Source organism: Eubalaena glacialis, chromosome 4, assembly GCF_028564815.1.
Source record: "Eubalaena glacialis isolate mEubGla1 chromosome 4, mEubGla1.1.hap2.+ XY, whole genome shotgun sequence".
Classification (NCBI taxonomy): Eukaryota; Metazoa; Chordata; class Mammalia; order Artiodactyla; family Balaenidae; genus Eubalaena; species Eubalaena glacialis.
Window position 1 is genome coordinate 98,710,856 of NC_083719.1, and position 26,734 is coordinate 98,737,589.

At 42.8% G+C, this 26,734-nt stretch overlaps 1 protein-coding gene across 3 annotated transcripts in view; it reads left to right on the top strand.

The window, feature by feature from the left end:
• The window catches only part of TNFAIP8 (TNF alpha induced protein 8), a 121,496-nt gene that overhangs the window by 67,089 nt on the left and 27,673 nt on the right, over nucleotides 1-26,734 (top strand). The window contains exon 1 of one of the 3 annotated variants that reach the window (XM_061188075.1): nucleotides 6,835-6,875. The exons of 1 other annotated variant lie outside the window; for it this stretch is intronic. Coding sequence is in view for 1 of the 2 variants with exons in the window: in XM_061188072.1 (XP_061044055.1) it covers nucleotides 17,324-17,396 (73 nt within the window). In the remaining variant the exon portion in view is untranslated. Of the gene's footprint in view, nucleotides 1-6,834; nucleotides 6,876-17,192; nucleotides 17,397-26,734 lie in introns of those variants that run through there. One more of the 3 variants, XM_061188072.1, reaches the window with a different exon arrangement.

Consider the following 26,734-nt stretch of genomic DNA (forward strand, 5'->3'; position numbering starts at 1 on the left):
CACTGGAGTCCAATATAAAATTTTTTTAAAAATCAGTGTAAGAAGTCCGTACGTCCCTGTAAAGAATACCCTTACACTTTATATATATGAGCTTAATTGCCATATTTGATTATTTTATCTATTTTAATGGATATTACTGAACTCTGGATAATGTAAAGACTTTGAAGCTGCACACAAATAAACAAAACAGGGCAATTAGTCATAAGGAGTTTCATTTAGTTGATGCTAGATGAGAGCTCCAGGAGAATGGCTGTCTAGGACAGGGGATGGGGCTGGAGCAACTTTCAGAGGGCTCTTGAGGGAGTGAAAGACATGGTGATATAAAGAGAACACTGCTTCTGTGATGAGTAAATTGGGATAGAAGAGGTGCCAGTTTATCTTTGTAGATGAAATCCTTGGCTAGGGTATAGGATTCCAAACTCCCAAACCTTGTCCCCAGCCAGCCAGTATTCCCTGCCACATCCCCAAGGGAATACATGCACAGAGGGCCAACCAAAGCAGAGGAACCCCTTTATTATCAGTGGGCTTTGACCCAAACCCCAGTGATGACCTCGAACCAGGCTGCCCATGTGGGTCACAGAAATCAAGTCCAGGAACACTGGGCTAGGCTGCAGAAGGACACGGAGGCTGCCCCGAGGGGCTGGTCACAGAGAGGACACCTCCACTGTGGAGGTCTCCGAGATCTACGTTCTAGTCCCTCTTTTTTTTTTTTTTTTTTAAATATTTATTTATCTTTGGCTGCATTGGGTCTTCGTTGCTGTGCGCGGGCTTTCTCTCATTGCAGCGAGTGGGGGCTACTCTTCGTTGCGGTGTGCGGGCTTCTCATTGCAGTGGCCTCTCGTTGTGGAGCACGGGCTCCAGGCACGCGGGCTCCAGTAGTTGTGGCATGCGGGCTCAGTAGTTGTGGCGCACGGGCTCAGCCGCTCCGTGGCATGTGGGATCCTCCCGGACCAGGGCTCGAACCCGTGTTCCCTGCATTGGCAGGAGGATTCTTAACCACTGCGCCACCAGGGAAGCCCTCCTAGTCCCTCTTAAGACGCTTGTGTGATGAGCCTTTGGACTGGTCATATCAACTTACTGGACCTAATTTCTCATCTGTGAACAAGTTTGAGGAATGAGGAGATTGAGAGGACCTCAAAGCCTTCTTTGAGCACTAGCTTTCTGATTCTTGGATTCTATGCATAGTGTGATAGGAAATGTCATGTGGAACCAAGATGAGTTTCGGGGTGAGGACCTAAATCCTCTTTGCCAGCACTTACGGACAGACAAGTGATGGCACAGTTTCTGTATTACATGTCATAAATGTCTTAAATAGCCATCAAGTGGCTTGACTGGCTGAGCGCCGGGTGTGAATTGCTCCAAATTGAGTGCTGTTAGTTGGATCCTACAGATGCTGTGGTATAGCCACAGCTCACTGAATAGAGGGATTGTTTCCTTTGCCAAGCCAGGCTTGGATTTTGGCTGCCAGCCTTCTGTTCTGGGACATCCAGATGTCAGGGATCTTGTGGGAGCAGTGAGATCAGACGGTGACTCGTGGCGGATGCTTCTGTTCAAAAGTGGTTTCAAAGCCATGGTCACGTGGCTTATCCTGGGACAAGTGAGCCCCACTGGTGTTTTCAGTCTCCTGTTTTGTTAAGAGTCTGATTGCAAGCGGTGCTGCACACTGTTGTGGTTTATTGTTTTTTAGTGATCCTATGACTCAACAACCCACACATGCTCCGCTCTGAAACGTTAGCCCTACCTCGGTAGGAGAGGTTGTTTGTTTTTAACATCAGTCTGCATAAAACGGTGGTCCCAAACTCAAATGTCTACAAGAACCAGGCAAGAAATATCAGTGCGTAAGCAGTGCTTTATATGAACAGTTGCAAGTCTTGAGACCTGTGGCAAACTTGCAGAGATCAGTTCTCATCTAAAGGCATTAAAGTTCAGATGAAAAATAAAACTTATGTGGCCCAAGAAAACTCTGAGCTGGATTCAGTCCTAAGGCTATCAGTTTGTGATTCTTGGGCTATAAGCCAGCTAACTTCAGCTATCATTGATATGTTTGCTCAGCTTCAGAGATGCCAGATTTTTTCGATGTGAGCTTTTTGTATTTTTGTTTTTATAGTAGATTTTAGCTTTTTACCTTAGGTTAGAAAACTGGCTAGCACTGGGGTAAGTGGGCCACCATAATTTTTACCCACAAATTGCAAATACTTGAAAAGAAATCATGTCCTCAATGAAAATCATTTCTTTGGTTCAGTGGCCTTTGGAGGCGGAATCAATTTAGAGAAGCAGAGATGGAAATCTCAGTCAAAACAATTCTGAGTATTTTACATCATTAGAAAAATTTACATCACTAAAGGTAAGGAACCCCAAGCATTTGAAACTCACCCACCTGCCTGGCAAGTTGTCTGCTGGGTTTGTTTACTACTCTTTGCCTTTTCTTGGTGTGAGGCAGGCAGGAGGTTAGTGAGCAGGGTGGAGTTGGGGATGGGATAAACTTGCATTTACTCTTTTCCCAACCCTCCCCCTCCCCCTCCCCCTTCCCCCCCTCCCCACACTCTTAATTTCTGCATTCCTGCTACCACCTGGGATGCCCTGTGAAGGAACAAAGAAACCAGTGAGTTCATTTGCTCTTAGATGTTAGTCATTCACAGGCCTCTCCTCCAAGGTATGCTTGTATTTTTAAAAGAACCTGATGGTAGAACAGAAAATAGGGCAAAGTTTAGCCCAAAGTACCGCCTCTCTAATGAGAGTATTTCCTGTAGTGCTAAGAGGATAATTTGGGGCTTGGGAGCCTCCCAGGCGCCTTAGAGATAACACCTTGTGTTGCCCTGTTTCAGGTAAGACCTGCTGGGCTAGCACCAGCCACTGAGCTTGGAGAAGGGGGTTCGACTTCATTTTTTTTTTTTTTAATATAATTTAAACTTGTGTGAGAGTCCATGCAAATTATTGCAAATGTGTTTTTGTAAGAGATTGATGGCACCAGCTTCCCTGTGTCTGGTATTGGCCAGTGGGAGAGCTTTGTGAATTTAAATATTCCTTCAGCAAAGTCACTCAATTCAAGCTGTGCTAAAATTGTGTTCTGTTGATGGTGCTTTCTCCTCAGAGTACTCTTCAAACTTACTCTTCTCAGTGAGATTCCGTAAGTGAATAGTCCACCAGTCCTTTTTCTACTACCTTAATACCAGTTTATTCTGCAACCCCTTGCAATTTGGCTTTTACCTCTAGTTCTGTTACTACATTGTCTTTCTCAAAGATCCACAGTGGCCAGTTGATTTTCATATCCATTGGCTTTTTCTTTAATCTTCCTTTCAGTTATTCTTTCACCTGTGGACTGTTAAACATGCTGTTAACTCTACCTGGAACCATTCTTCCTTCTTTTCTCTCCCATCTCCCCTTCCTTGGCTAATTCCTTGACTCTCAAGTTTTAGCTTAGGCATCACTTTTTTCAGGAAGCCTTCCTTGATGACTCCCTCCCCCAGGTCCGATTTAGGTACTTGTCCTTTGAGTCTTCATAGCACCCCGTACTTTTGTGCTATTGCACTTATCATACTGTATTTTAATTAGTGTTCTTCATCCTCACCCACTCTACTGCGGGCTTTGTGAGAGCAGATACCACGGTTGTTTTATCTACACCATTTGCCTTATACCTGTACACGGTAGATGCTCAATAAATATTTGTAGAATGAAGAACTACATAAATGAAGATGACATCTGAACAGTGATGTTTTCAGCTTTGTCTAGAACAGATGATGAACCCCTGACTTCTTCCATCAACCTTTGGTTCTCCCTAAGTCCCTTGGACCTCCAATTAGAAGACGTAGAGGGGTTGTTAGATACTGTCAATAAAAAGTGATATCTGACTCTGAAGAAGAAGACAAGTGTCAGGAAATCCTGACCATTCCCATTCAGCCACTCATGACCAGGCAGAAGCCCTCTGCATTGCTTATGTTGAACAAGTCAGGGTCACCTATGGATGAAACCAATGGAACATATGAGTTTTAAGGGTTCTGACCACCAACAGAATGGGAAACACGTTGTTCAGGAGAACAGGCAAGTTGGTGGTGATGATTTTATCATCATTATGGAGGAAGAACTTAACGTCTGTTTGGCAACTGTAGAGAAACATAGCCTAAGAGAGGAATTGATAAGTATTGTGTAGATACAAAACTGTGTAGATGGTACTGTGCTTTGCGGGCCGTTTAAGAAATGTTCAAGATAATTTTAACCATCTGCAATTTCATTTTACTGATTTTAGAACCCAATGTCCCTCCTCTCACCTGTGAAAACATTACTCTCCTGTATTAAGAGTGTTACATCTGTCTGTAGATCTATGTATTAGGACAGGCTTTCTAGAGCAGTTAAAAAGAATGTGAAATGTTGATCACATGCTGCTTCTTGTCTCTTGAAATTGGGTAGGAATTGTTGACCGGGTGTAAAGACAATGAAAAAGGATAAATTTATTAGACAAGGCTTAGTGAAAAATGTAGGTCCATATATATATATTAGAGAATAGTGTAATTAGCAACAATAGTCTATTTTGTAGGACAAAAATGAAGTATGTTCCACAGCCTTTGTTTAGTGAAGAGGAGGTATCCTATGCAATCTGTTGTAGAAATATTTTCATCAAAGGCTGTGAGGTCCGTAGGAGAGCAGCACTCCCTGAAGAGCCCTGGTTGTCTGGGAAATTGATCTGGTAGAAGAACACATCCCCACACTGGTTGTCCTGCTCAGGCTCAGACTCAGATGTGTGAGTGGAGCCACATTCCCCCCGCCACATCTGTGCCTCCTCTGGACTTCCCCTTTTCTATTCATGTCTGGCTCCCCCTTCCTCCAAGTCAGCCAGGCTCAGAGGCTCTGAGTCGGCTTTGCTGTCTGACCTCTCTTAACTGCACTATATTCCTCTTCTTTTGGAGCATATGGCACATTTGCCTTGAATTAAAATGATCTGTGCTCTGCTTATTCAGACACATCCTAAGATATAGGAAAGTAGCATGGAATGAGGTCAGAGGGACCCGCATTCCAGTCTCACTTCACATTCAGTCCTAGCTAAGTGACCTTGGGCCAGCCACTTATTTCTCTGAGGATCCGTATCCTCTTCAGAAGCAGATGCAGCCAGTAATACCCAAGATTCCTTCCTTACAGGATTATCATGAGGATTGGTGGTGATGTATACAGAAGCACTGCAAGAGCTAGAAAATACCACCTTGCTGAGATGTCATAAGAGTAGAGATATGTTCTGTAATGTGTGTGGCATAATACCTAGCACATAGTAGGTGTTTGATAAAGTATACTTATTATTGCTGATGATATTAAGACATAGCTTAATTTAAACACATAAATTGTTTGGTACTAAACTGAGTTGCTGGTTCAGAATTTAGGGCTATGGCCAAGTGGGATACTTTTTCCTTCCTCTGGTCCAGATAACAGGATGTTTGGGACAACCAAAGTGCTGCCTTTCTACATTCACAGGTTAATTCCATCCGTCAAGAAAACAGATGGCAAAATTAATTACATATTGTGCAACAATGGATCCCAAATTGACCTCAGAAAACAGAGCATGTTGCAAATGCAAACAGCCTCTGAGGGAAAACTTGCTCCTAAGAGACTTGCTTAATAGAATGTTTATCACCTTAGAGGAGTTCATGCCTTGAGTAAAAGAGGTGTCTGGAATTCTCCTCTGGGGTTTATTAGTATATATTATTCAGGTGGCCCGGTGCCGGATGTTAGTTCTTAATTTAAAGGAAACAGCATTCCCACTCTGAGGAAGGTGGAGCTGCTGCTCTTTTAAAGTGGGCAGCTTCTGTTGGTACCTTGCTGGCCCTGGAAATTGCATCAGCTGAAATGAAAGTTTGTTCAATCCATCTTATTCATGGCTCCAAGGACAACTGTGGTGGGTTTGCTAGGGGGCTGGCGAGGTTGCCTGTATAAAGATAAGCACAATCCATTAGTTGAAGCCTAGACTCCAGTGGCTTCTACTGGGGCTGTTTGCATTTGTTCAGCACTCTGTTTATGAGGATGTTAAGAGGAAGTGCCTCCATTCTGTGCATGTTGTAAAACAGAAGGTTTGCAGCTGTCAGAATTATTTTCTTCTTGGCTTTTTATCCGATAGAGTTTTGGATTGTTGCAGATTACCAGCCTCAGTTCTCCAGATGCAATGCAAATTTTCTTGTTTTCTGTCTTTGAAGATAACAGATATTTATGTACACAGTTCCTTGTAATGTACTTTTGGGGTAAGGAGAAATTAGGCTTATGCTTACATGTTGTCATAATTCAATATTATGAAATGATTGAATGATTATTTTATTAGTTATGTGGTGCCTTCACAGTATCCAGTGTGTTCAACTCTCTAGAAAGGAGAAAAAAAAACCCCACAAGATATAATCTTATGTTCCAAATAGCTTACAGATCTGCCTCAGAAGACAACTAACATCCAGAGTATCAGCTTTAAGTGTGTTAGAAGTTCACAGTGGAAGTTAAGTTCACTGTGGGCTTCAGTAGGCTTTATAGAGGAGTTGAGACCTGAGCTAGGCTTTGGGGTTAAAAAAAAAAAAAAAAAAAGCGTAACAGCAGAAAAAATAGACCTGCAGCCTGTTCCAACCGTGTGGCTGCACAAGATGTGTCATAAGGTTTGTCTCCAGTAATTTCCAGTTAATGAAAACAAGTGTCAAAGTTTCTGAATGATTACTTACTTTTCAAATCATTCATGTGTACTTGTGTATGGGGTGGGGAGCAGTCATGATTTTGCCACTAGTAGCGTCATTTACACTCACTTGCATTGCCAGCGCTTTCTTTGGGAGAGAGAGGTCGTTGTTCCAGCTGGCATCCTGGGCACCTGGCCCATAGCCTGCTTAACTCAGCTGCTTTCGTGTGTGCAGGGACTGTGGCAGGTACGAATCATCGTATTTCTAGCCTCAGTGGGCATTTGAATTTTCAACCCATGGTCTCATTTAAGGGAAATCAGCTTGAATCTGTTAGATAATACCAGCTAGCGATGATAGTTAGACTAACAGCTGTGGGAACAGAGGGGAAAAAGGGCTATTCGGGAAACATTTTGACTGTGGGACTTAGATTAGAAATAAGGGGACACAAAGCAGCCTAAGTCAATGATAATCAAAAGTTTCTAGCCATCTTGCCCGAGTAAGAACAAATTTAATATTATGAAGAAAACCAAGATGCTGGGGGTGGGGGAGGGATCTATCTGTGCCTTCAAGTATAAGGATACTCCCTAGGTGAGTATCCTTCCAAGGTGAGCCTAAGGAACCTTCCAAGCAGACTTGTCCTAAGGGCAGCTGGAAACATATAGGCTGGAGCAAAGGTTCCCAACATCTTTACTCATGGAACCCTTAGTGTCTCAGTAATTTTTTCATATCATTTCTAGGATACAAGAAGTACCTAGCAGTTTCACTTATGAAGTGCTTTGGTCCCAATAACTTAATAAGTAGTTATGTACTATTAACTTTGTAGCCATGTAAAAAAATAATACACATAAAGTGAAAAGTTAAAAAATAATGTTTTTATTTCATTCTTCACCAGTTACTTACTAATGGAATGGGTGCATCTGTTGGGCCTTGCATGTTTCAGTCAGGATCCAATCAGGAGATAAAGCACATGATAATTTGAACAGGAAAGTTTAATATAAAGAAATATTCGCTAGCAAACAGTATGGCGGCTCCTAAAAACTTAAAAGTAGAATTACCATATGACCTAGCAATTCCACTTCTGGGTATATACCCAAAAGAATTGAAAACAGGGACTTGAACATGTATTTGTATACCTATGTTTATAGCAGCATTATTCACGATAGCCAAAACGTAGAAGCAACCCAAATGTCCATTGATGGATGAAGGGAAGAAACAAAATGTGGTATATACACACAGTGGAATATCATTCAGCTTTAAAAAGGAAGGAAATTCTGACACATGCTCCAACATGGATGAACCCTGAGGACATTAACTAAGTGAAATAAACCAGTCACAAAAAAGACAAATACTGAGTAATTCCACGTACGTGAAGTACCTAGAGTAGTCAAATTCAGAGAGAGAATGTAGGATGGTGGTTGCCAGGGGCTGAGGGGAGGGAAGAATGGAGAGTTAGTGTTAATGAGTATAGACTTTCAGTTTTGCAAGATAAAAAGAGTTCTGGAGATGGATGGTGGTGAGGCTTGCACAACAATGTATGCGTACTTAATACTACTGAGCTGTACACTTAAAAACGTCTAAGATGGTACATTTTATGTGATGTGCATTTTACCACAATTGAAAACAGTAATAAGAAAGAAAAAAATTTTTTTAAGAAATACTCATTTTGATGAGGGTTGGCTGTTAGGAAGTAAAGAGAATTCTGAAGAACAGAGGAATAACAAATATAAAGAGCGGCCTCTTCCCCTGGGTTTGAAACAAGGCACCAAACCCAAACTTGCCCTCTCTTCTACTGTAGACCTTGTTGGGGAGAGGATGGCTGGCCTTGGCTCCTTGGATGGCAGAGAAGTCACAGTAGCGCTGTGCTGGTAGAACTTGCTGGAAATCCATCCTCTAGGATGCCGAGGAAATGTTCATGGGGAGGTTTCTCACTGGAGGGGCTCTGCTACAAAACCACCTAAGGGGGATGCCCGCAGAAGCTGCCGGAGGCTGGTTGGTGCTGACCACCACGTACAGCAGGAGCCAGTTGCTGAAGAAGGTACCTGCATTGCAGGAACTGGGGGCTGGAGAAGCCATGTATGCTTGTGGCAGCTTGCAGCAAGAGCACACCAGAACCAGGAAACAAAAGTTCCTCTTCCTGTAATGTCTCTCCATGGCACTCCACTGACAAAGCTTAGGGTAGAACCAGCTGGCCAAAGAAAAAATATGTAAAGTTCCATCTTTATTTTTGCAGAGGATGAATTGGAGCTGTGAGGCAATAAATTGATCACTGGCCACCTCACAACTTCTTAAACCTTGAAATCAGATGGTATTCCACTATCCTAATTTCTTGTTTCACGTTACTTTTCACATAATATTTGCTTTGTAGTACAGCAACTACCAACAACCCAGCTTTGCGAAGAAATGCTCTCATCCAAAGAAATATAACAGTCTAATGTTACACTGTGAACTGGCTTGAACTAGTAGTTCACGCAGTGTCTGAGGGATGTGGAATAATGCTATGTCTTCCTCAAAAATTTAAGATATCCTGCAACACCCCCTCGAGTTTGCTGTAGTGCTCTCAGGCACCATGGCACACAATCTGAGGATCTCAGGGCTCAAATTGTGAGTCTCTTTCACCAACTCTGACCACATCATTCTAACATATGAGAATCTAAGGTACTGATTTGGTTAAGAGTACAGAAGAGTCAGGTGTAATGTAAAAATTGTATAGGGTCAATTTGTTTCTGAAAATCTTTTAGGAAGTTACCAGATTGGAGAATAACACACCATCTTCCAGTAAGTATAGGACTTATTCTAAGTGTTTCCTCCAGCATTGGAACAAGTTCCTGTTTCTTTCGGACTAGATTGGATAGTTGCCTTGTCTTTAGAGGTACTTTGACATAAAAAAAGAAAACATGCATAGCCTTAACCACGACATTCACCATCAGTGTCTGAGACGCCCCCAGTGTGAGAGGCAATGCAGAGACAAGGGTCAGAGAGGGACCAGCAAAGCCCCAGCTCCATCTCATGCTTACTCTTCAGCATAAACTCATTTCATTGTGGCTGATGCACCATTTAGGTTATTATTTTTCTCTCTCTTTCTGTCTGTTTTGGGCTGATGGTACATAACTGAATTTGAGAAGGTTGAATGGCATGCGATGGGACTTTGCTGAATTCAGTAGTAAAAATTCTATTGAAATAGTTTTCAGATTTAAAAAGTTAGTGATTTGTAGCTTTCTTCTGTTTCTACGAGGAAATGAATGGACTTAATAAGACCTTTTTTAGGTAGGTAGGCAGGCATACTGTTCATGTCACCACTTTCCCAGAAAATACATTCATTTTGGTGATGTTTACAATTCTGTGAATCATAACTGTTACCTATTTCTATAGCTCTTCTTTAAGGGGAAGCTGAATAACTTAAGCTTTGTAATCTGACCTATTCAAAAGGAAAAACTTCTGATCCATGCCTTTCAGTGCTACCTGCAAAACAGCCTCCCTTTTCCTCCTGAAACCCTGTTTGGATAAGTTCTGCTTTGGTTCACATTTTCATCACCTGCTGAGTTTGTCTGCTGAGTTTCAGCCTTGGCTACTTTCACCTGGCAAGCCTGTCTAGCCCTGTAGCTTCACCTCCCAGCGTTTTCTGTCTCTTCAACGGTGACGAGTTGGCACGAATATTAACTTAATAGAGAATCTACCCATGTCAGAAACTCAATGTTAAAATCCAAATATGACAACTTGGAATGGATTCGACTTTCAAACAGATCTCAGACCAGGAGTCTATGGTCCAAATTCCACATATGAGCACTACTTCCGTTTTCTTGTGGATTTCAAAAGTTTGTTCAGAAACCCCGATAAAGATCTTAACTGCTCAGATGTGATCAAGTAGGGACACTACCCAACCTGTCTTGGCATCCTTTTCTACCCCCTTAGAGTGAACACACGGAAGAGAAAGAGATTGTCACTGCTGCCGCCTCAAGCAAAGCTGCTTGCTTCTGAATTCTTCATGATAATCAATAGCAGATGTGTGGCCAGCCCTGGAAAGTTGCATAACTGTCTCACATTGCATTCGACTGCAATCACTAGCCAATACGAGGGGGTCTCCAGTAGGCTGTTGAAAAAGAAAATTCAGTTAAAAAAAATCTTTGTTTATCTCATCATAAAATTATTTCCTTGCTGTAAGCAGTAAAGGTAGGGGTTAGAGTGGAAGTAGTTTGAATATTACTGCCCTTAAACTTGAATTTCAGTTCATTATAAGGAGGAACTTTCTAATGATTAAAGAGGAAGTGGGACCCTGTTAAAGGAGTGAGTCTCTGTTAATAGAAGTAATCAAGGAGATTCTGGATGAATGCTTGCTGCCTGTGACGTGTCTAGGAGATTGCTTCACAGCCAGGTAGAGGATTAGAGTAAATGACCTCTAAGGTCAATTCCAAGCCTGAGTTTCTGTGACTATGATCATTGATCACTTTTTCCTCCTGCTCCTTTTCTGAAGATAAGCCAGGGATGCATAGGTCAGGTGTGGCACTGCCTTCTGGGCCCAGTCTCAGCCCTGCCTCTTTTCTTCCTGGTGAATCCCTTCTGTAGCCCCTCTCAGGTTATCCCATGTTGACCCCATTAACCTGGGCACAGTGAGGTTCGGCCCTTTTATTTTCGCTTTCCATCGCTGGACCACACACATTAAATTGCCACACCTATCTGGAACTTCTGTAGGGCCAGCATTTAGGGCTTCCAAATAGATGCTCCACAACCTAAAATAATCTGGCCTTTTTCATGAAAGTATTTGGAAAAGTGATGAGGGGGACTTCATAATTTTCAGTGCTTCGTCACATTCTTGACTCATATTTTTATTGTTGTTACCTTGTGAAATAAGTGGCATTATCCCCGTTTTACAGATGTGCAAACAGAAGCTCAGAGAGGTTAAATGTCTTGCTCATTTTTAGAAGAAAAGTGATAGAAGAATGAATAGAAAAATAAAATCCTAATGTAAATGAGGCAGTGCTTACTGAGTTTGTGGTAATCAGGCCCAGTTCTCCCACATTGAGTCTGGTATTCTCTTCTCTGCTCCTGGCAACCTCACATCCAAGGAGGTTTAGTCAGGGTCCTGACCGAACTTTTAATTTAAAAAAGAAAAAAAAGATCTGTAGTTTCATGTAGCTGAATAAATAGATGCTATTAAACTTATGGTTTATTTAAAGCATTGAATATCAGGAATGGAATAGCTTTGATTTGAGGCTGTGATCTAAGCATTTGAACAGAGTGATTTGAGCATTCCGTCCTAGAATCATGACCAGCTCAAACTTTTTGAGAATCTTCCAGTATAGCAATCTTTGAATTATTCTTCTGCAAAATAAAGGACTTGAATTTTACATGAGTAGTTTAATAGAGTGAGAAAGTCTGGATATAGGAAACAGGAGGCCTGGTTTGCATTTACTGTAGTCTCAAAAACATTATTACTTAGTTTTGTGACCTTGAGCAAATTGTATAACCTCCCTTTCTTTAATTACATATCTGTAAAATGAGTATAGTGACCCAAGGGAACTAACTGAAAAGTCTGAATAAAACATATATAAATGCAAGGCATCATAGCTAAGTATTACAAAAGAAAGACCCAAAGACATAAATTCTTCAGATAGTATTTTCAGACCTGATTTTGAGTGTGTGTGTGTGTGTGTGTGTGTGTTTCGTCATCTGCTAAAAGTTTTTAGCAAGGAAGATTTCTTAGGAGAGAAATAAAAGCAAACACTGATAGTCTAGGAAACAAGTGTCTCCCAGATGTATTGTCGTCTCCCTGTGTGCGCTCACCCCAGATGTCAGCACTTCTTCCCATTCCCTCGGAATTAACCACTCACACCCAGAGCATTAGTGAGCCTGGAGGATACACTGAAAATGCCATAGGGAAGAGTGAGGAGAGGGTTTACCCAGAACAAACTTCAGACTCCCAGGCAGGGCCCTGGGAGGCAGCTTTCCCCATCCTCCGTCTCCACACTTATCCTCAGCCTTCTTCGTTGATTCACAGCAGTTCTGTCCCTGCCCCCCAGTCTCCCCCACCTCATCCCAGTACCAGCAGTGCATAAGCAGGAGGCCACTTGAGGCTCAGGGTTTGGCCTCCTGAGAAGGTATGTAAGGAACCTCCACTGTCATTTGAATGGCCCTTTCTCCACTTTTGGTAAATAAAACTTTCTTAAGGAAGAAGAGTGAGATCACCTGGGCCAGGCAGGGGCTCTGGCGAGACACCCATTTAGCCCCACCCCTCTTCTGGAAGGTTAAATGCAAGAGAATGTCTGAGGAGGAGAAGGATGCGAAGCCTGCAGCCCTAACCAGGTGAGACCAAGAACACAGATCCTTCTGTGAGGAGAGGGATTGAAAGCCAACTTTATATATAGATCATGGAAGTCTTTAAAGACTCTCAAGGGTGTAGACATAAATAACAGAAGAAAAGGTGAGGAAAGCCTCAAATAGAAGAAAGCCACTTTTTATACCAAGTAAACAACTCCTTTTTTTCCCCCTGACCTAAAATGTTGTTTATACAGATTCAGCCTCTTGTCAGCAGGGTAGAAATAAAAATATTGATGAAATGACCATTTCTGTGGCATGGTATTCTTATGACCTAGAAGCTGTTAAGTCTATAACAAATTGACAGAGATGCTTAGTCGTTTTCACTGCAGAGAACGTACAACATTCTTGAATGGGAGCAGAGTATGTGGTACCTCCTGAATGAACTGTACCTTCTCTTCCCAATTCTGCTGGCTTCTCTTCTGTGTAAGTCTGAACACTTGCTGCCCTCCCCTGTTCTTAGCAGACATCTGGGCCACTGTAAGCAAGAGGTCCAAAGCCCAGGCATTTTCCCAACAGCTTTACTGAGGTATAATTTAAGAGGACATGTTTCTGCTGTTCTATATAAAGTTCAGTTGAGAGGTGGTGTTAATAAACCTTCCTTAGAACCAAGATCACTTGGAAGGTTGAACTCTTTAAGTCTCTGGTCAAAATTACCAAAATTATGCCAGTAAGCTCCATGTGAGCAGAGCCCTTTTACATGTGACACATGTAAATATTCGATAATGATTGACTGAATGAAAAAAAAACCAAACAAACAAAAAACAGAATCTTAGCCAGCATTGTAACTCTCCCATCTTGATACAGAAGGTGGGAGAGCCACTGTTGGGCATGGGTAGAAGTTCAACATAGTATTTAAAAAGCAGTTTGGTATTAAATGAGAAGTGCTGCTAACTTAGTTGCTATTTTGTATCAGGTGGTCTGTAAGAGATTGTTGTCGTGACTTCAGAGCATATTCCAAGCCACACTAAGAGGTGGTGGAGTGTTTCTTAAACATACAGAAGTGAACAGGTTGCACTTACAGGAGATAACAAATCATTGTGATGTACTGGAGCATATTTACTAGGGCTAAAAAGTAACTAATCTCCTTTTGAAAACAGAGCAAAATCAAGACGAAGTGACTGATCTAGTATCTGTCTGTTAGCGTAGACAACCAGGGAAACCCCAGAGAATCAGCTGCCCTTTGTCACCATTCTTTGGTGGGAGGGGGGCAGTGTAGCTTGAAGTTGTACAGGTGACTGAGGAGCATCCTTATTCACACAATATCTTTTTTTCCTTATTCATTGAATATTTATTGAATAGATACTATTTTTAGGCTAGTATATAGAGAGTGTTGTGGAAAAAATAAACATAGAAACCCTTGGGTAGTTTTTTTGATGATTTCATAGAACACATACAAAATATATACACCATTTTAGCTGACATCCTCGTGTTATATATTATACAGTTGTAGTTCAGAGGAGTGAAATAAGAAGTTGGAAAGAGCTAATTAGAGGCAGACACTGAACTAATACCTTATTTTACTAACACAGTCAGCTGGTTTCTTCTTTTAGGTGGTTGAGATTTAGATAAATTTACAGTTAACCACAAAACAAAGAAATAAATGCTTACAAACAGTGAAACACACTTCTGTAGAACTTCTGAGAAGGACATGGACACTTTCATATGGAGAGGTCCTAGAATATCTGGAATTTTGGATCCTAAAGAAGAGTAGTTTTTGTGGGGGGGAGGGTAGGACAAGATGGAGAGAGGCTGTGATACAATCTTTTAAAATATACTGAGCATGCCTTGCACTTGAGCTAGATCAGGACATTGTTCCCCAAGGTGACTTCTGGACTGCATTTAAATACAAAAGTTTTTTGCCAGGTTTCCTGAGGATGCCAGCGAAAGTTCAAAGATCAGCCTAGCTGCTAAAGCGACTCGAAATTGAATTAGGAGGCTGACACAGCAGCGCTTGAACTGCTCATTCAGCCGTTGCTCTCCTCGGCTAAACTGAGTGGAGCTGAAGGCCTTTTTGCGAACCCAGTGTAAAACAAGTCGGACATTAGGATGTGTACTTTAACACACCTTATGTGGTTTGTACATAACTGGACTTGCAGGAGGACGTTTCATAAATCATTCTTATGGGGGCACTTTCTGAAGGAAGAAGGTAAAAGTGAGTCCTTCCTGTGGCTGATGGGGCCTGGACTTTGGGCTGTGTGAATCTGCGTAATCATCACCTTGAAAAGGTGTTGCATCTTACTCCAATTATAGATGAATGGGAGCTATCTTTATGTAGTTCACAGCCCTGGTGAGATCCTGCAGGGCTCCTGGCAGACATCTGTGGAAGTCTGGGCTGCCATGGGGGAGGGCAAGGACAGATGGTGCATGTGGGATGAGGTGGGGAGGCTTCCAGAATGATTCCTTGGATGAGACAGGAAAGGTCGCTTCTGACCGGTAAGGGAGCTTTTCTTTGGGTTCAGAATGACCTTCATGTCTCCTCCATAAGTCTGAAGTTACAGAGTGAAGGTATGCATCCTAGCAGCTCAGGATGTGTGGCAGGGGGGACCTCGCAGTTAACTGCGATTTTTGGAAGGGTGCAGCCTGTTACCCTTTTGGTGGTGAGGTCAGTTTCCGGGAAGCTCCACAATACTGATATTTTCCAGATGTTTCTCCTCTTTTCTCCTTTCTGACTGGCTATGTCTTCCTCTCATTATCCTGCCCTTTTAGTAGAATTGAGATAAAATTCTTCTTGGTGTCTTAAGCATGTTAGAATCATTCAGCAGTAGGAACTGATTTAATATCTAGGCCTTATATTAATATTTATAATAGCCTTCACTGCTTGTGAATAGCATAAACGCTTCTTTTCTGTTCAAACCCAATACTGAAATAAAACCCAAGAATATATTTTACAAAAATTTACTTTTAATGGTGGCGGTAGTTTGTAATAATCTGTGGAGGATTTTATGGTTTTCATATCACTTTTTGCTTATATTACCTTCTTCAATACCAAACATAAATTTGTGAAGTAAATAAAATTTATTAATCCTCATTTTCCAGATGAGGAAGGGGAGGCCCAGAGAAGTTAAATAATTTGCTCAAGGTCATACAAATAATAAATGGCAGAACTAAATCTTAATTCAGAGTCTTTATATCTGTTGTATATTCTTTTCATTAAATTTACTATAGGGCCTCTCTTCTTGTTTTTTGCCCATATTAAAAAAAGGGGGGGGGGATTAAGAAAAAGAAAGCAGCTGGAAAATAAATTTATTAAAAGAATGTAACTTTTCTCACAGTTTCCTATTGGATCTTTCAGGTATGTTATTTGAGGACCTGTTGCCTTAGATTGGTAATAAAACTAATGCTCTGCAAAATACCTCAATAAGACAGGTATGTCGGTGGCAGCTCTGGTCTCCCATTCTCCGAAGGAAAAATTAAGGTTTCACAAAGCTAAGACGTCTTCCTCTCAGCGGGTTGTAGGAGCTTGTGGACCCGACCTGGGGGCAGAATTGAGATCTGTTCTCCAGGCTCTCCAGCCTCTTTATTCTATCAGCATTTCAAAAGCCTGACTACCACCCCACCCACGCCTCCTCTTTCGGCTTTTTGGAAGGAATTTATCCCTGGTAGTTGCAATTAGCGCGGGGAGGGAATCGCCCCCTCCGTTTGGGGGATGGCCCTTGCGTAACTGCAGAGGAGTTAGTGCTCCCGGGTTGGGGTTTGAGTAGGAGTTCTCGCCCGGGTTATATGGAATGAGAAAGCCGCCTTGTCTGCTTTTCCTGCGCAAAGGTAAGGGGTGGAGGCTACACCCCACTTTCTGATAAAGGCCCCCCTCTTGGGCTTGTGAAGCAGGTACCTTCCAGGCACATGGACCAATATCCACGTTACTTTCCTACAAAAATAATGTATAAAACCTTTAAGATCCTTCATTTTGGGCGTATAAAACCCCAAGATACAGAAAGATAAATGGGCGTCGAAAAATGTAACCTAAAGATGGAGAAGCATTCTTTGGACTGCGTGTGCATTTATGCCTTATGTAAAACAGCAGCGCGCGCGCCGAGATGGGTCTTTTTTCTTCCCTGCACATTGATTTACCAGGCATGGCCCGTCCGGGGTCCTGGCGGCCGGCACCCCTCTGCCCGGCCCCTCCACAAAGTCAGCCCCACCTGCGTGCGCCCGGCCACCAGCCGCCAGGTCGCCGGCGACGTGCTGGGGCGCGCGCCCCGGGGGCGGACTCCCGCCGCCCAGCTGAGACGCGATTCGTCACTCTTGCAGAACTTTCCCCCTGAAAATCCCTGCACCAAAATCAGCTCTCCCGCCCCGCGGAGGTTTTGATTTTAGTGGCTTTCCTTCCTTTTATTTTCCGTCGTGTGCGGGTTTGGGCTGCCAAGCAAATTTGCAGCTCGTCCATGTCAGCGGCAGTCGCTTCTGCCGCCGCTTACCCTGACACCATGCACTCCGAAGCAGAAGAATCGAAGGAAGGTACGAGTTTGATTTTGCTGGGGGGCCCCGCCAGATTCTGCGGAGGAATGTGGAAGTAGGGCGGAGTAGGGGAGCAGATGGGAATTTAAAAGTGAGCGATGGGTACTTTGTCCGCTCTCCCTGCGCCTTCGCTGCTCAGTTAGAGCCGAATGTGCCGAATCCTGGACCCTTCTCACCCCGCGGCCGTTCAAAGGGGAGGGGAGGAAGAGTCGGACCTAGCTCAGCCAGCCCACTAGAAGCTGCTTTCTAGATTTCTCTGGAAACGAAACAGCCCCAGTATTGACTCTAAGAACGCAAAATGTACTTGGAAGAGCGCTGCCTGCCTGCATCGGGACAGCCGAAAGCCGGATCCCCTGGAAGAGCCTTAAGAGTCAAGGGTCTCCTGAAAAAGGGTTTCAGAAATTGGAAACGTTGTGTGTTTCCGGCTAAAAGGGGAAGCTGCGTGGGGGAGAGAAGTGAAAGATATTTATTTGGGGAATAGGTTGGTTTTTTGTTTTTTGTTTTTATTTTCTTGTTGGCTGTTCAGCAGTGAATTTATTTTGTTGGAGGCTTTAGGGGGGCTGAGAGATGAGGGAGGCCTTGTGCAGCTTGAAACTGAGGAGAGTTTGTCTGTTTCCAACTTTGCCAAAGCAAAGGGTTTCATTTACTCCTAACAGAGAGCGGGTGACAGGGCTGGAAAAGCTCCAACCAAAACACAATTATACGCTGCTGTTAGTTCGGGGAGTTTATTTGTGTGTGAGTGTTTGTATGCTTTGTTTCCTGAAACTTTATGTATACAAAAGTCCTCTTGTAAGTTGAGGTAGGAGTAGAGATAGTTGGGGGACTGTTCAAGCTTGTGAAATTTCTTTTCTTTTCAAGTAGCCTCTTGGGAAACTGGTAAATTTCAAGTCAATCACAGCAGCTCTGGGAGCTTGAGGAACAGAAAGGAGCCCCATCATTTCCCCATTTGGTAGATATCAGTCAGGGAGAGCCTTTGAAACTTGTCCTCTTCTTTTACTGAGTCCCATCCCCAAAGTAAAGCCCTGTGTTTCAAGATGTAGTCTCTGTGGGCTGACGTTTACTTTATTATGCTGTGTGAAGGAAGCAGTCAATAAGAACAGGCTTGTTTAATAGAAATATGGGGCTGGTGTGAATGAAAAATGACAGCCAGGAGTATTGTTTTTGAGCTTGATGTGGAGTTTGGGGGATTAATGTTTCCTTGCTGCCGCGGAGTCTGTCCTGATGGAGCTTTGTGTTGATGGAGGCTTTTCTGTTCTGTCTTTTAGACAGCAATTTACGTAAGTCATAAGTAGTCGGAGGCAAATAGGAAACGGGCTGAGCGAATCCAGTGGTGAACTTTTATATGAATTACGAGTAGCACTTACATTGGTATTTTTCTCCCAGGCATGTTTTTTTCTTTTGAAAAAAAGGGAGTGGGGAGAAAGTGGAAAAACAGTATCCCAAAGCATATGATACATTCTTCTAGCAGCAACCACATTCTTCTCTCCTTCCCAGCTCACCCATTGCAAGCCTGAAAACTGGAGTGTGAAGAGGTCTTTTAATGTGCACCCCACCTTGTTCCTCACCTTATCCCTCCACTTGCCATCATTTACATTCTACAGATCTGTAGCAAATTATCCTGCCTCTGCTTTTTACAGAAAGCTCAGAATGTTTCTTTTAAAATAATATGAGGTGCTAGAGTTTTAAATTGATGGCAGTTAGGGTAAGATGTGGAATAACTCTTGAGGGAGATTGAATAAATACTTCATTAACAAATGGAATCATGGTAGCTTCTGCCAGGAAATAAAGGATGAGTGTCTGTGTATATATGTGTGTTTTGTGTGTGTGTGTGTGTGTGTGTCCCTGGCAGTTCTGGCAAGACTCGTTGTTGGCTGTGATCTAGAACCCTCCATTTAGCTACCACCACCCAGAAAGGAGCAATGCTGTTTAAATAGCTCCAGTTATCTTTATTCTCTATCCTTACTAATCCTCTCCCCTCTCCTTAGCTTTTTTTTTCTACTTGTGGACTTAATGTGTCCCATTTAGTATGAGATCACCACAAGCTCTTCACAATGTCTGCATTACAAGAAAACTGCCATTGGATGCTTCATGCCTGATTTGCTGTAATGAGAGATACTTTTAAGTCATTATTCTGAACCACAGTTTGAGACTAGTATACTTTGTTTGGGGTTGAATCTGAAAAAAATATCAAGTCGGATTCAGAAATCCTTGGAGGCCAACATATTTGTGTATGTGAGTGAATGTAGAAGCAAATGACTGGGGATATTGTTAAGCCATCATAGCTTAGGACGTACTTGACTCTGTGCCAGGAGTGCTGAACCTCCATGCTCAGTCAATAGCCACCTCCTAAAGAATTGATTTAATTTTGCCTGCTTACAAATGAATAGGTGATTGTGCTTGAGTATTAAACAGAGAAAAAAAACCCAGACCTCACTTTAGTAAAAGCTGAATGAGTTTAAGATATCCAGGCATAATATGAATAGGAAAGCAAGAGAAAGGAAGGAAGAAGCCTACTTTATTAAATTGGGGAAGGCCATTGAAAGAAGGATATCAACAGTTTCCAGTGGATGGGGGCTTCCTGAGGAGATGGGTTGATGGCCATATTTTTGGCATTTAATTGATTCCTGTTGAGTAAATTACTTAATTATAAAGTAGGGAAAACGAATGGCAGTTAAGATCTCAGAAGATCTTTCTAGTGCTAAGCATCAAGGAGTCTGGGGCTCCTCTGTCCTGGTTATTGAAGCTTTGGTACCAGGAAGCAAGGAAGCCATTAGTAAGGAGGGGTTGCTTTGGGAGGGTTGAGCTGTGAGTGAGCTCAGCTCCTCTTCTCTTGCCCGTAATAGCACGTCCTGCCACCACCTCACCCAGTTCTCTCATGCCTCACCAGGCCTGCTGTTTCACAAAGAAAACAGTAGCCATTAGACAACTCTCTCAACTTCCTGCTTCCAAACTGACAGACTCACCTTCACCCACACCCACCCTCCCAATGTCTGTGGAACAGGCGTGGTTCCTGCTGCAGAGGCCACTCCTTCCACCATGGGCTCCTAACTGCATCAGTTGGCCCCATGTCTTTCCTGCCTCCTTCCCTTCTGTGTATAGATGGGCTCAAGCTCCCTACTTTGGGGTGTTGGCACTTGATGGTCTTTCTCCCCGAAATCCTTCTCCTCACCTGACCCTCTTTTCCTGGTCAGGTCTTTGGAGAGGCTCTTTCTGAACCTCCAACTTAAATTAAGATCCCCTTACTGCCGTCTCTCAAGACACCTAATCTTTTCCTCACTGGTACTCACCACGTTGTTTAGCATCTTTCTCTAGACCACAAGCTCTTGAGGGCAAGACCATGTCTGTTTTATTCCCCCACTATGTCTCCAAGACCTATACAGTGAGAGGTGATCATTCAGTATTTATAAAATGAATGAATGATCTTCATTTTTTAAAGGCAATCCTCAGTACTTTGTTAATTTTAGGCACTTATTTCTCCTTTAAAATGAACCTGCTTTTTTTTTTTTTTTAACCTTTTGCATGGTTCCTACTTTCTCACTCTTTGTCATCCCTCATCCACTGAAGTCTTTCTTTTTCTCCACTACTCCACTGAAATTGCCCAAATCACCAGTGATTTCCGAGGTGCTAAAATCACCAGTGACCCAGCATTCATATTTTCGTCCTGATCTTGACCTCTTTTTGGAGCATTTGACACTAGAAGACCAGTGTCCCTGCAGTCCTAAACTCCTTCCTTAGTTCCTATGCCTCTACACTCTCCTGATTTCCCTTCCTTTTTCTAGCTGTTTCTTTCTAATCGCCTAGACCTCCAGCCTGGGCATTTATAAGAGCCATCTGTACAGCCAGCTGCCTGGTAAACACCATGCTTTTTTTTTTTAATTGAAGTATAGTTGGTTTACAATGTTGTGTTAGTTTCTGGTGTACAGCACAGTGATTCAGTATACATATATATTTCGTATTCTTTTCCATTATAGTTTATTGTAAGATATTGAATATAGCTCCCTGTGCTATACAATAGGACCTTGTTGGTTATCTATTTTATATATAGTAGTTTATCCCAAGCTCCTAATTTATCCCTCCCACCCACTTTCCCCTTCGGTAACCATAAGTTTGTTTTCTATGTCTGTGAGTCCAGGTAAACACCATGCTTTAGTGAATGTCAAGTAGGTATCTCACATTCAACAGGTCTACGCTGAGCCCATCACTTCCTACTCTTCACAAATCTGATCCTCCTTTTGTATCATCACTGAATATCACTGCACTCTTTTTAGCTTCCAAACTACAAATCTGCAAGTTGTCCTTGACCCTACGCTCTCCTTTATCTTCAGCTTCCACCTGGCACTTCATCCTCCTCATTATCTGTTGAACGCATCTCCTTCTCTTCATCTTCCTGGCCCCTGTCTTGGTCCAAGCCCTGAGCGTTTGTACCCTCATGATTACAATAACTACTTCTCTCATCAGGGTTCTTGGTTGAAAGAAATGGAAGTTGATTCCTGCTATTATGAACTGAAGAAGGTATTGAAAGTATATCGGATAGTTCACAGATCCACAGAAAGAATTAGCCTCTGAAAAATGCGTCAGGAAATGCAGCCAAGAATCTCCTGATTAGGACCTCACCGTGGCCTTGGCCTCCTGTATATTTTTCAGTTCTGTCACTGATGGGACTCCAGATGTGATTGAATATTTGGTCATCCTCGACATTTAAAAATCTCAGAAATAAGCCAGCTGATTTGTCAGTGCTAGATTGTGTCCTTGCCCCTTGCTGCCTGTGGGAGAGGGGACTTCTGGTTCCAGCTTTGGGAGTGAGAGGTAGGGGTGTGACTACTCCAACCGCTTGCAAAATGAGGGTTTCTTCGGAAATAGAAGGGGACTTCTGACATGGATCACCAAAACAGCAACAGACGTCTACCACACCACTGGACTGGTTCATCCAACCCTAGTGTTGCCCTGTTTATTTACTTCCTTGTTCCCTCAACAAATGTCATTTCTTTTTGGGAGATCACTCTCTTGCCCCTTCTCAAGTGGGTAATGTCTCACCCAGTGGACCCAGTTTGGAGCAGATGATCTTTCACGGCATTCCCATAATACCCTGTATTTTCCTCAGTAGTACCATGTTTTCATGTATTATGGCTATTAATTTTCTTTTCCTTTGCCTCCACTTCGTTATAAGTTTTTTCGGAAAGCAAGATGTGTACATGTTTTGTTTTGTTTTTGCTTGACCTAGGGCCTCTCTTATAGTAGGGCCTAATAAAGCATTGTCAAATTAATCAATTTAAAATGAGATTACATGATATGATGAAACTTTTTAGAGCACTGCTGAGAAGTTGTCTAGCCTCACTTTTACAGGAATAGTGCCTTCCAAAACTAGAGGACAAATCTATTTAGTGTTTCTTAAATTCTCCACTAAAGTACTTTTAATGGCAGAGGCAAAACAAGCATGTGTCTTTGATCACTGGGGTTGGGACCTAAGGTGGCTTATGAACATCTCAAATTGCCTTGAAGACTGAAGAAACCATTTTGAAACTAAAATGTATTGAGTGCTTCCATGTGCCAGGCACAGTGCTAAGCATCTATTTATGTATATTATCTCATTTAACACTTGTCTAATAACCCTTTGTTTTAGTTCCACATAACAATTAAGAAAACTAAGGTTCAAAGAGGTTAAAAACCATGCCTGAAACCACAAAACTAGAAAAGGTAGAATCAAGATTTGAATGGAAGCCAACTATCCATAGACCCTGGGCTTTCAACCGTGATGTGGTACTTCCAGGAATGTCCAAAAGCTGCTCTCCCCCATCCTCAAGTAATCTTGGCACTCAGGAGGATGCTCTCTGTGGTCCTGTGTCCACTTGTACCCCATCTTTGAGAAGACAGAAGTGGAGAGACCAGATGTCTTAGAGGAGAAAGAGAAGAGCCCAGGCTTGAGTACATCCTTCTACCCCTGATGCAGGAGATCTAGGAACCCAGCAGGACTGGGTGGGAGGTACCTGGAGCCTACCACAGCAAGAGGGACCAGACTACCTGTGGGACAAGAGAGGGACCTCACTTTCTGAGCCAGTGGCCAGCTTGAGAAAGGAGAGCTTGGATTCCCCAGGTCACTGATGTGAAGCAAGGTTCAATTACGTGTGTGTTAAGTTGTTACAACTGGGTGACTTTGTAGCATCCACTGAGCTTCAAGTTTCTTTAAAATCTGCAAGGACTATATACACATGTGAGTGATTCTCAGCACAGTTGTGTTCTACTCACTTAATTCGTCATGCCTCCTGATAATATGTTAATTTGTTGGGCATATGCACAGGCATTTGCACTCTCAATTGTAGCCCTCCTCAGCTTTAGCATCATTTAACAGGTGCCTAACCTATTCCTCAGTGCTTCCGCAGTGGTTTCTCTGAGCTCCAGGTTGCTTTGAGTCCATCTCGCTAGAGACTGCCAGAGCTGGGGTCCCGATTCCTAGTGGGTTTTCAGGAATGGATCAATCAGAGCGCCAGTCAAGTGACTGAGATCAGTCAAGTGCCAGGACAAGAAGGTATGCCTGAGCTTTGCCCCCCCCCCCACCCAGCCCATGTGCCTTGCAGAACCTTGCCGGGATCTCATGGTCAGCATTACCCCACCTCCCAGGAATTTTAAATCTTCAAGGAGACAAAAAGTAGAGACTTCCACTACAAAGAAGGGGACCAATACCTGTCAAAGTATTGATCATAGAAAAGTTCAGTTGTTCCATGGTGGTGACTTATTAATATCCTCTTCTATAATCAGAAAGCTCAGTGGTATCGTATAAGCTGCCCGCACCAGGTGGTGTCCTCCCTGTTTTAATCATGTTCATTGCTAAGCATTACCATACCCGTGTTCTCCCCTTTCCCCTCCCTTCCCTAGCCCTTGCTTTGCACAGGGAATGATGAGTTCAGAGGTGAAGCAGTAGTTTGGCTCTGATGAAATGCACGGCACTTGGTGCAGCTGACCTTGATGTCATTTATAATGTAGAAGGTGCAGCCTGTGCTCTGAAACACTGGACTTTGATGTGATTGTTTCCTTTTATATAGTCATTAGCCTTGGAGCGCACTGTGCTGACAAGGACTGAAAATGGAAAATCCATTTAGAGATCTGGGCCGTACCGTCTCCTCTGCAGTGGACATCACTGATAACCTGGTATTGCCTGACACCCCTAGCTCTGTAAGCCGAATTATACCGGGGCCTTTTTCTTCCTCGCTTCTGAAATTTGCATCAGACTGAATTTGCATCACACCTCTCTTGTCCTCACATTAGGATGCCTTGGAACAACCAGGATAACATGGATGATTAAATTCCCTGCTCCTGGGACTTCCCTGGAGGTCCAGTGGTTAAGGCTCCATGCTTCCACTTCAGGGGGCGTGGGTATGATCCCTGGTCCGGGAACTAAGATCCTGCATGCTGCTCGGCGCAGCCAAAAAAGAACAAAAACAAAAACAAAAAACAAATTCCCTGCTCCTGGTTGTTGATAATCCAGGAAGTAACCAAAAAATGGGTGGGTAAAAGAGAATGCAGTAGGGTGAGAGAAAGTCTCGGGACCCACTGATTTCATTTCAGCATAATGCAGTGGCTAGATTTGCCACAAACCGTTTGTCAACATTTCCATCCGTATGAGAAAGATGCTAACAACTTGAGAAACATTGAGATGAACATGGTCGTATACTTCATTCAGTAGATTGTGCCTAAACAGATAGTATAAGCTGAATTTTTAAAAAAATCAAATCAGTATATATATCTGAAATATTTAAGGAAGATCTACAGTGAGAAGCCTTTTATAATTAAAGTGATTCCCCCTACAAATACAAGTAGAATCACCATGAATTTTTTTTTTTTTTTTTTCCGGCCGCACTGCACAGCTTGTGGGATTTTAGTTCCCTGACCAGGGATTGAATCCAGGCTGTCAGCAGTGAGAGCGTGGAGCCCTAACCACTGGACCGCCAGGGGATTCCCCAAATCACCATGCTTTAGAGTTAAAAGCAACTTTGCAGGTCCTTTCGTCTAACCTTTTCATTTAGAAATGAGGCACTGAGGCCCAGAGAGGTGATGTTGAGGCCCTTTCTTGTGCCTGTTTGGCAAACAAGAAATTTTGCAAGCCTAGCTTTTAGCATCCCGGATTTTTGCATGAGATCTCCTGGAAGCAGGACAATCTGATCTGTTTGTGTGGGTGTCATTCATTACCTTTTGGGGGAATTTATTTCACCTTCTCTTATGTGTACCTCAGGAAAGTAAAAGATGAGGAGGCATTGTGAAATAAAATTTAGCTCTGCAACAGATCCTTTTAGATCCCTGGTTTTGAAGGTGATAGGCTGAGTGAGAGGCAATTTAACAGTGAACTCACTTGTTTTCATTCCTCTGAGAACATCACTCAGGAAAATTAGCTCAGTAGTTGGTTGGGCAGGGGTGCTCTTCCTTGGGCAGAAGGTGTGCATGTATGTGGGGAGGAAGGGAGTGGGCATTAGACACTGGACGTGCCGTTGCAGGAGCAGATGGGCGGCCCACAGCCGGAGCACTGTGGGCCCGGGGCATGCTGGGAGTCACAACACGTTCTTTTTTGAGAAGCAGCCCATTGCTCCCCCTGCCACTGATCGAGATACCTGAAAGAGCAACTGCTTAGATCTTTTTTCTTCTAGTTTTGTTAAGATCTAATTGACATGCAGCACTGTGTAAGTTTAAGGTGTACAGCATAATGATTTGACTTAGGTACATCATGAAATGATGATCACAATAAGTTTAGTGCATATCTGTCATCTCATATAGATACAGATTTAAAGAAATAGGAAAAAAAATTTTTTTTCCTTGTGATGAGAGCTCTTAGGATTTACTCTCTTAAAAACTTTCGTATATAAGATATAGCAATGCCAATTATATTTATCATGTGTCTTAAATCTTGTTCTAAACCTTGAAGGAGAGTCAGGCGTAGACCTGTAGTGTGTCCTGAGTGACTGACCACAGAGTGGGCAGTAAATGGCTGAGGGAGTGCTGCTCTAGGAATCTGTAAGACTGTAAATCCTGTGTTGTTAGGTTGGTACCTACGGTATTTACGGTTTTAAAGATGTATGGGGGTTTGTGTTGGTATACATAGCATCGTCTGTGGACTTACATTGGAATACAGTCTCCAGCTTCATCGTGACAAACAACATTTAATTTTATAAATAACTGGGAGTAAAATTTCTTCCAAGGAAATGCTGAAGCAAAGAGGCCGCTAAGCAGAATGCCCTAAGTGACCATGACAGCTTGAGGCCTGAAGCCTTAAGACCTCATGTCCCCAAGTCAGGGTTGACCGTCAGGAAGAAAATAAGGAATTTATGAACTTTCCTTCCAGTGTGACCTGCCAT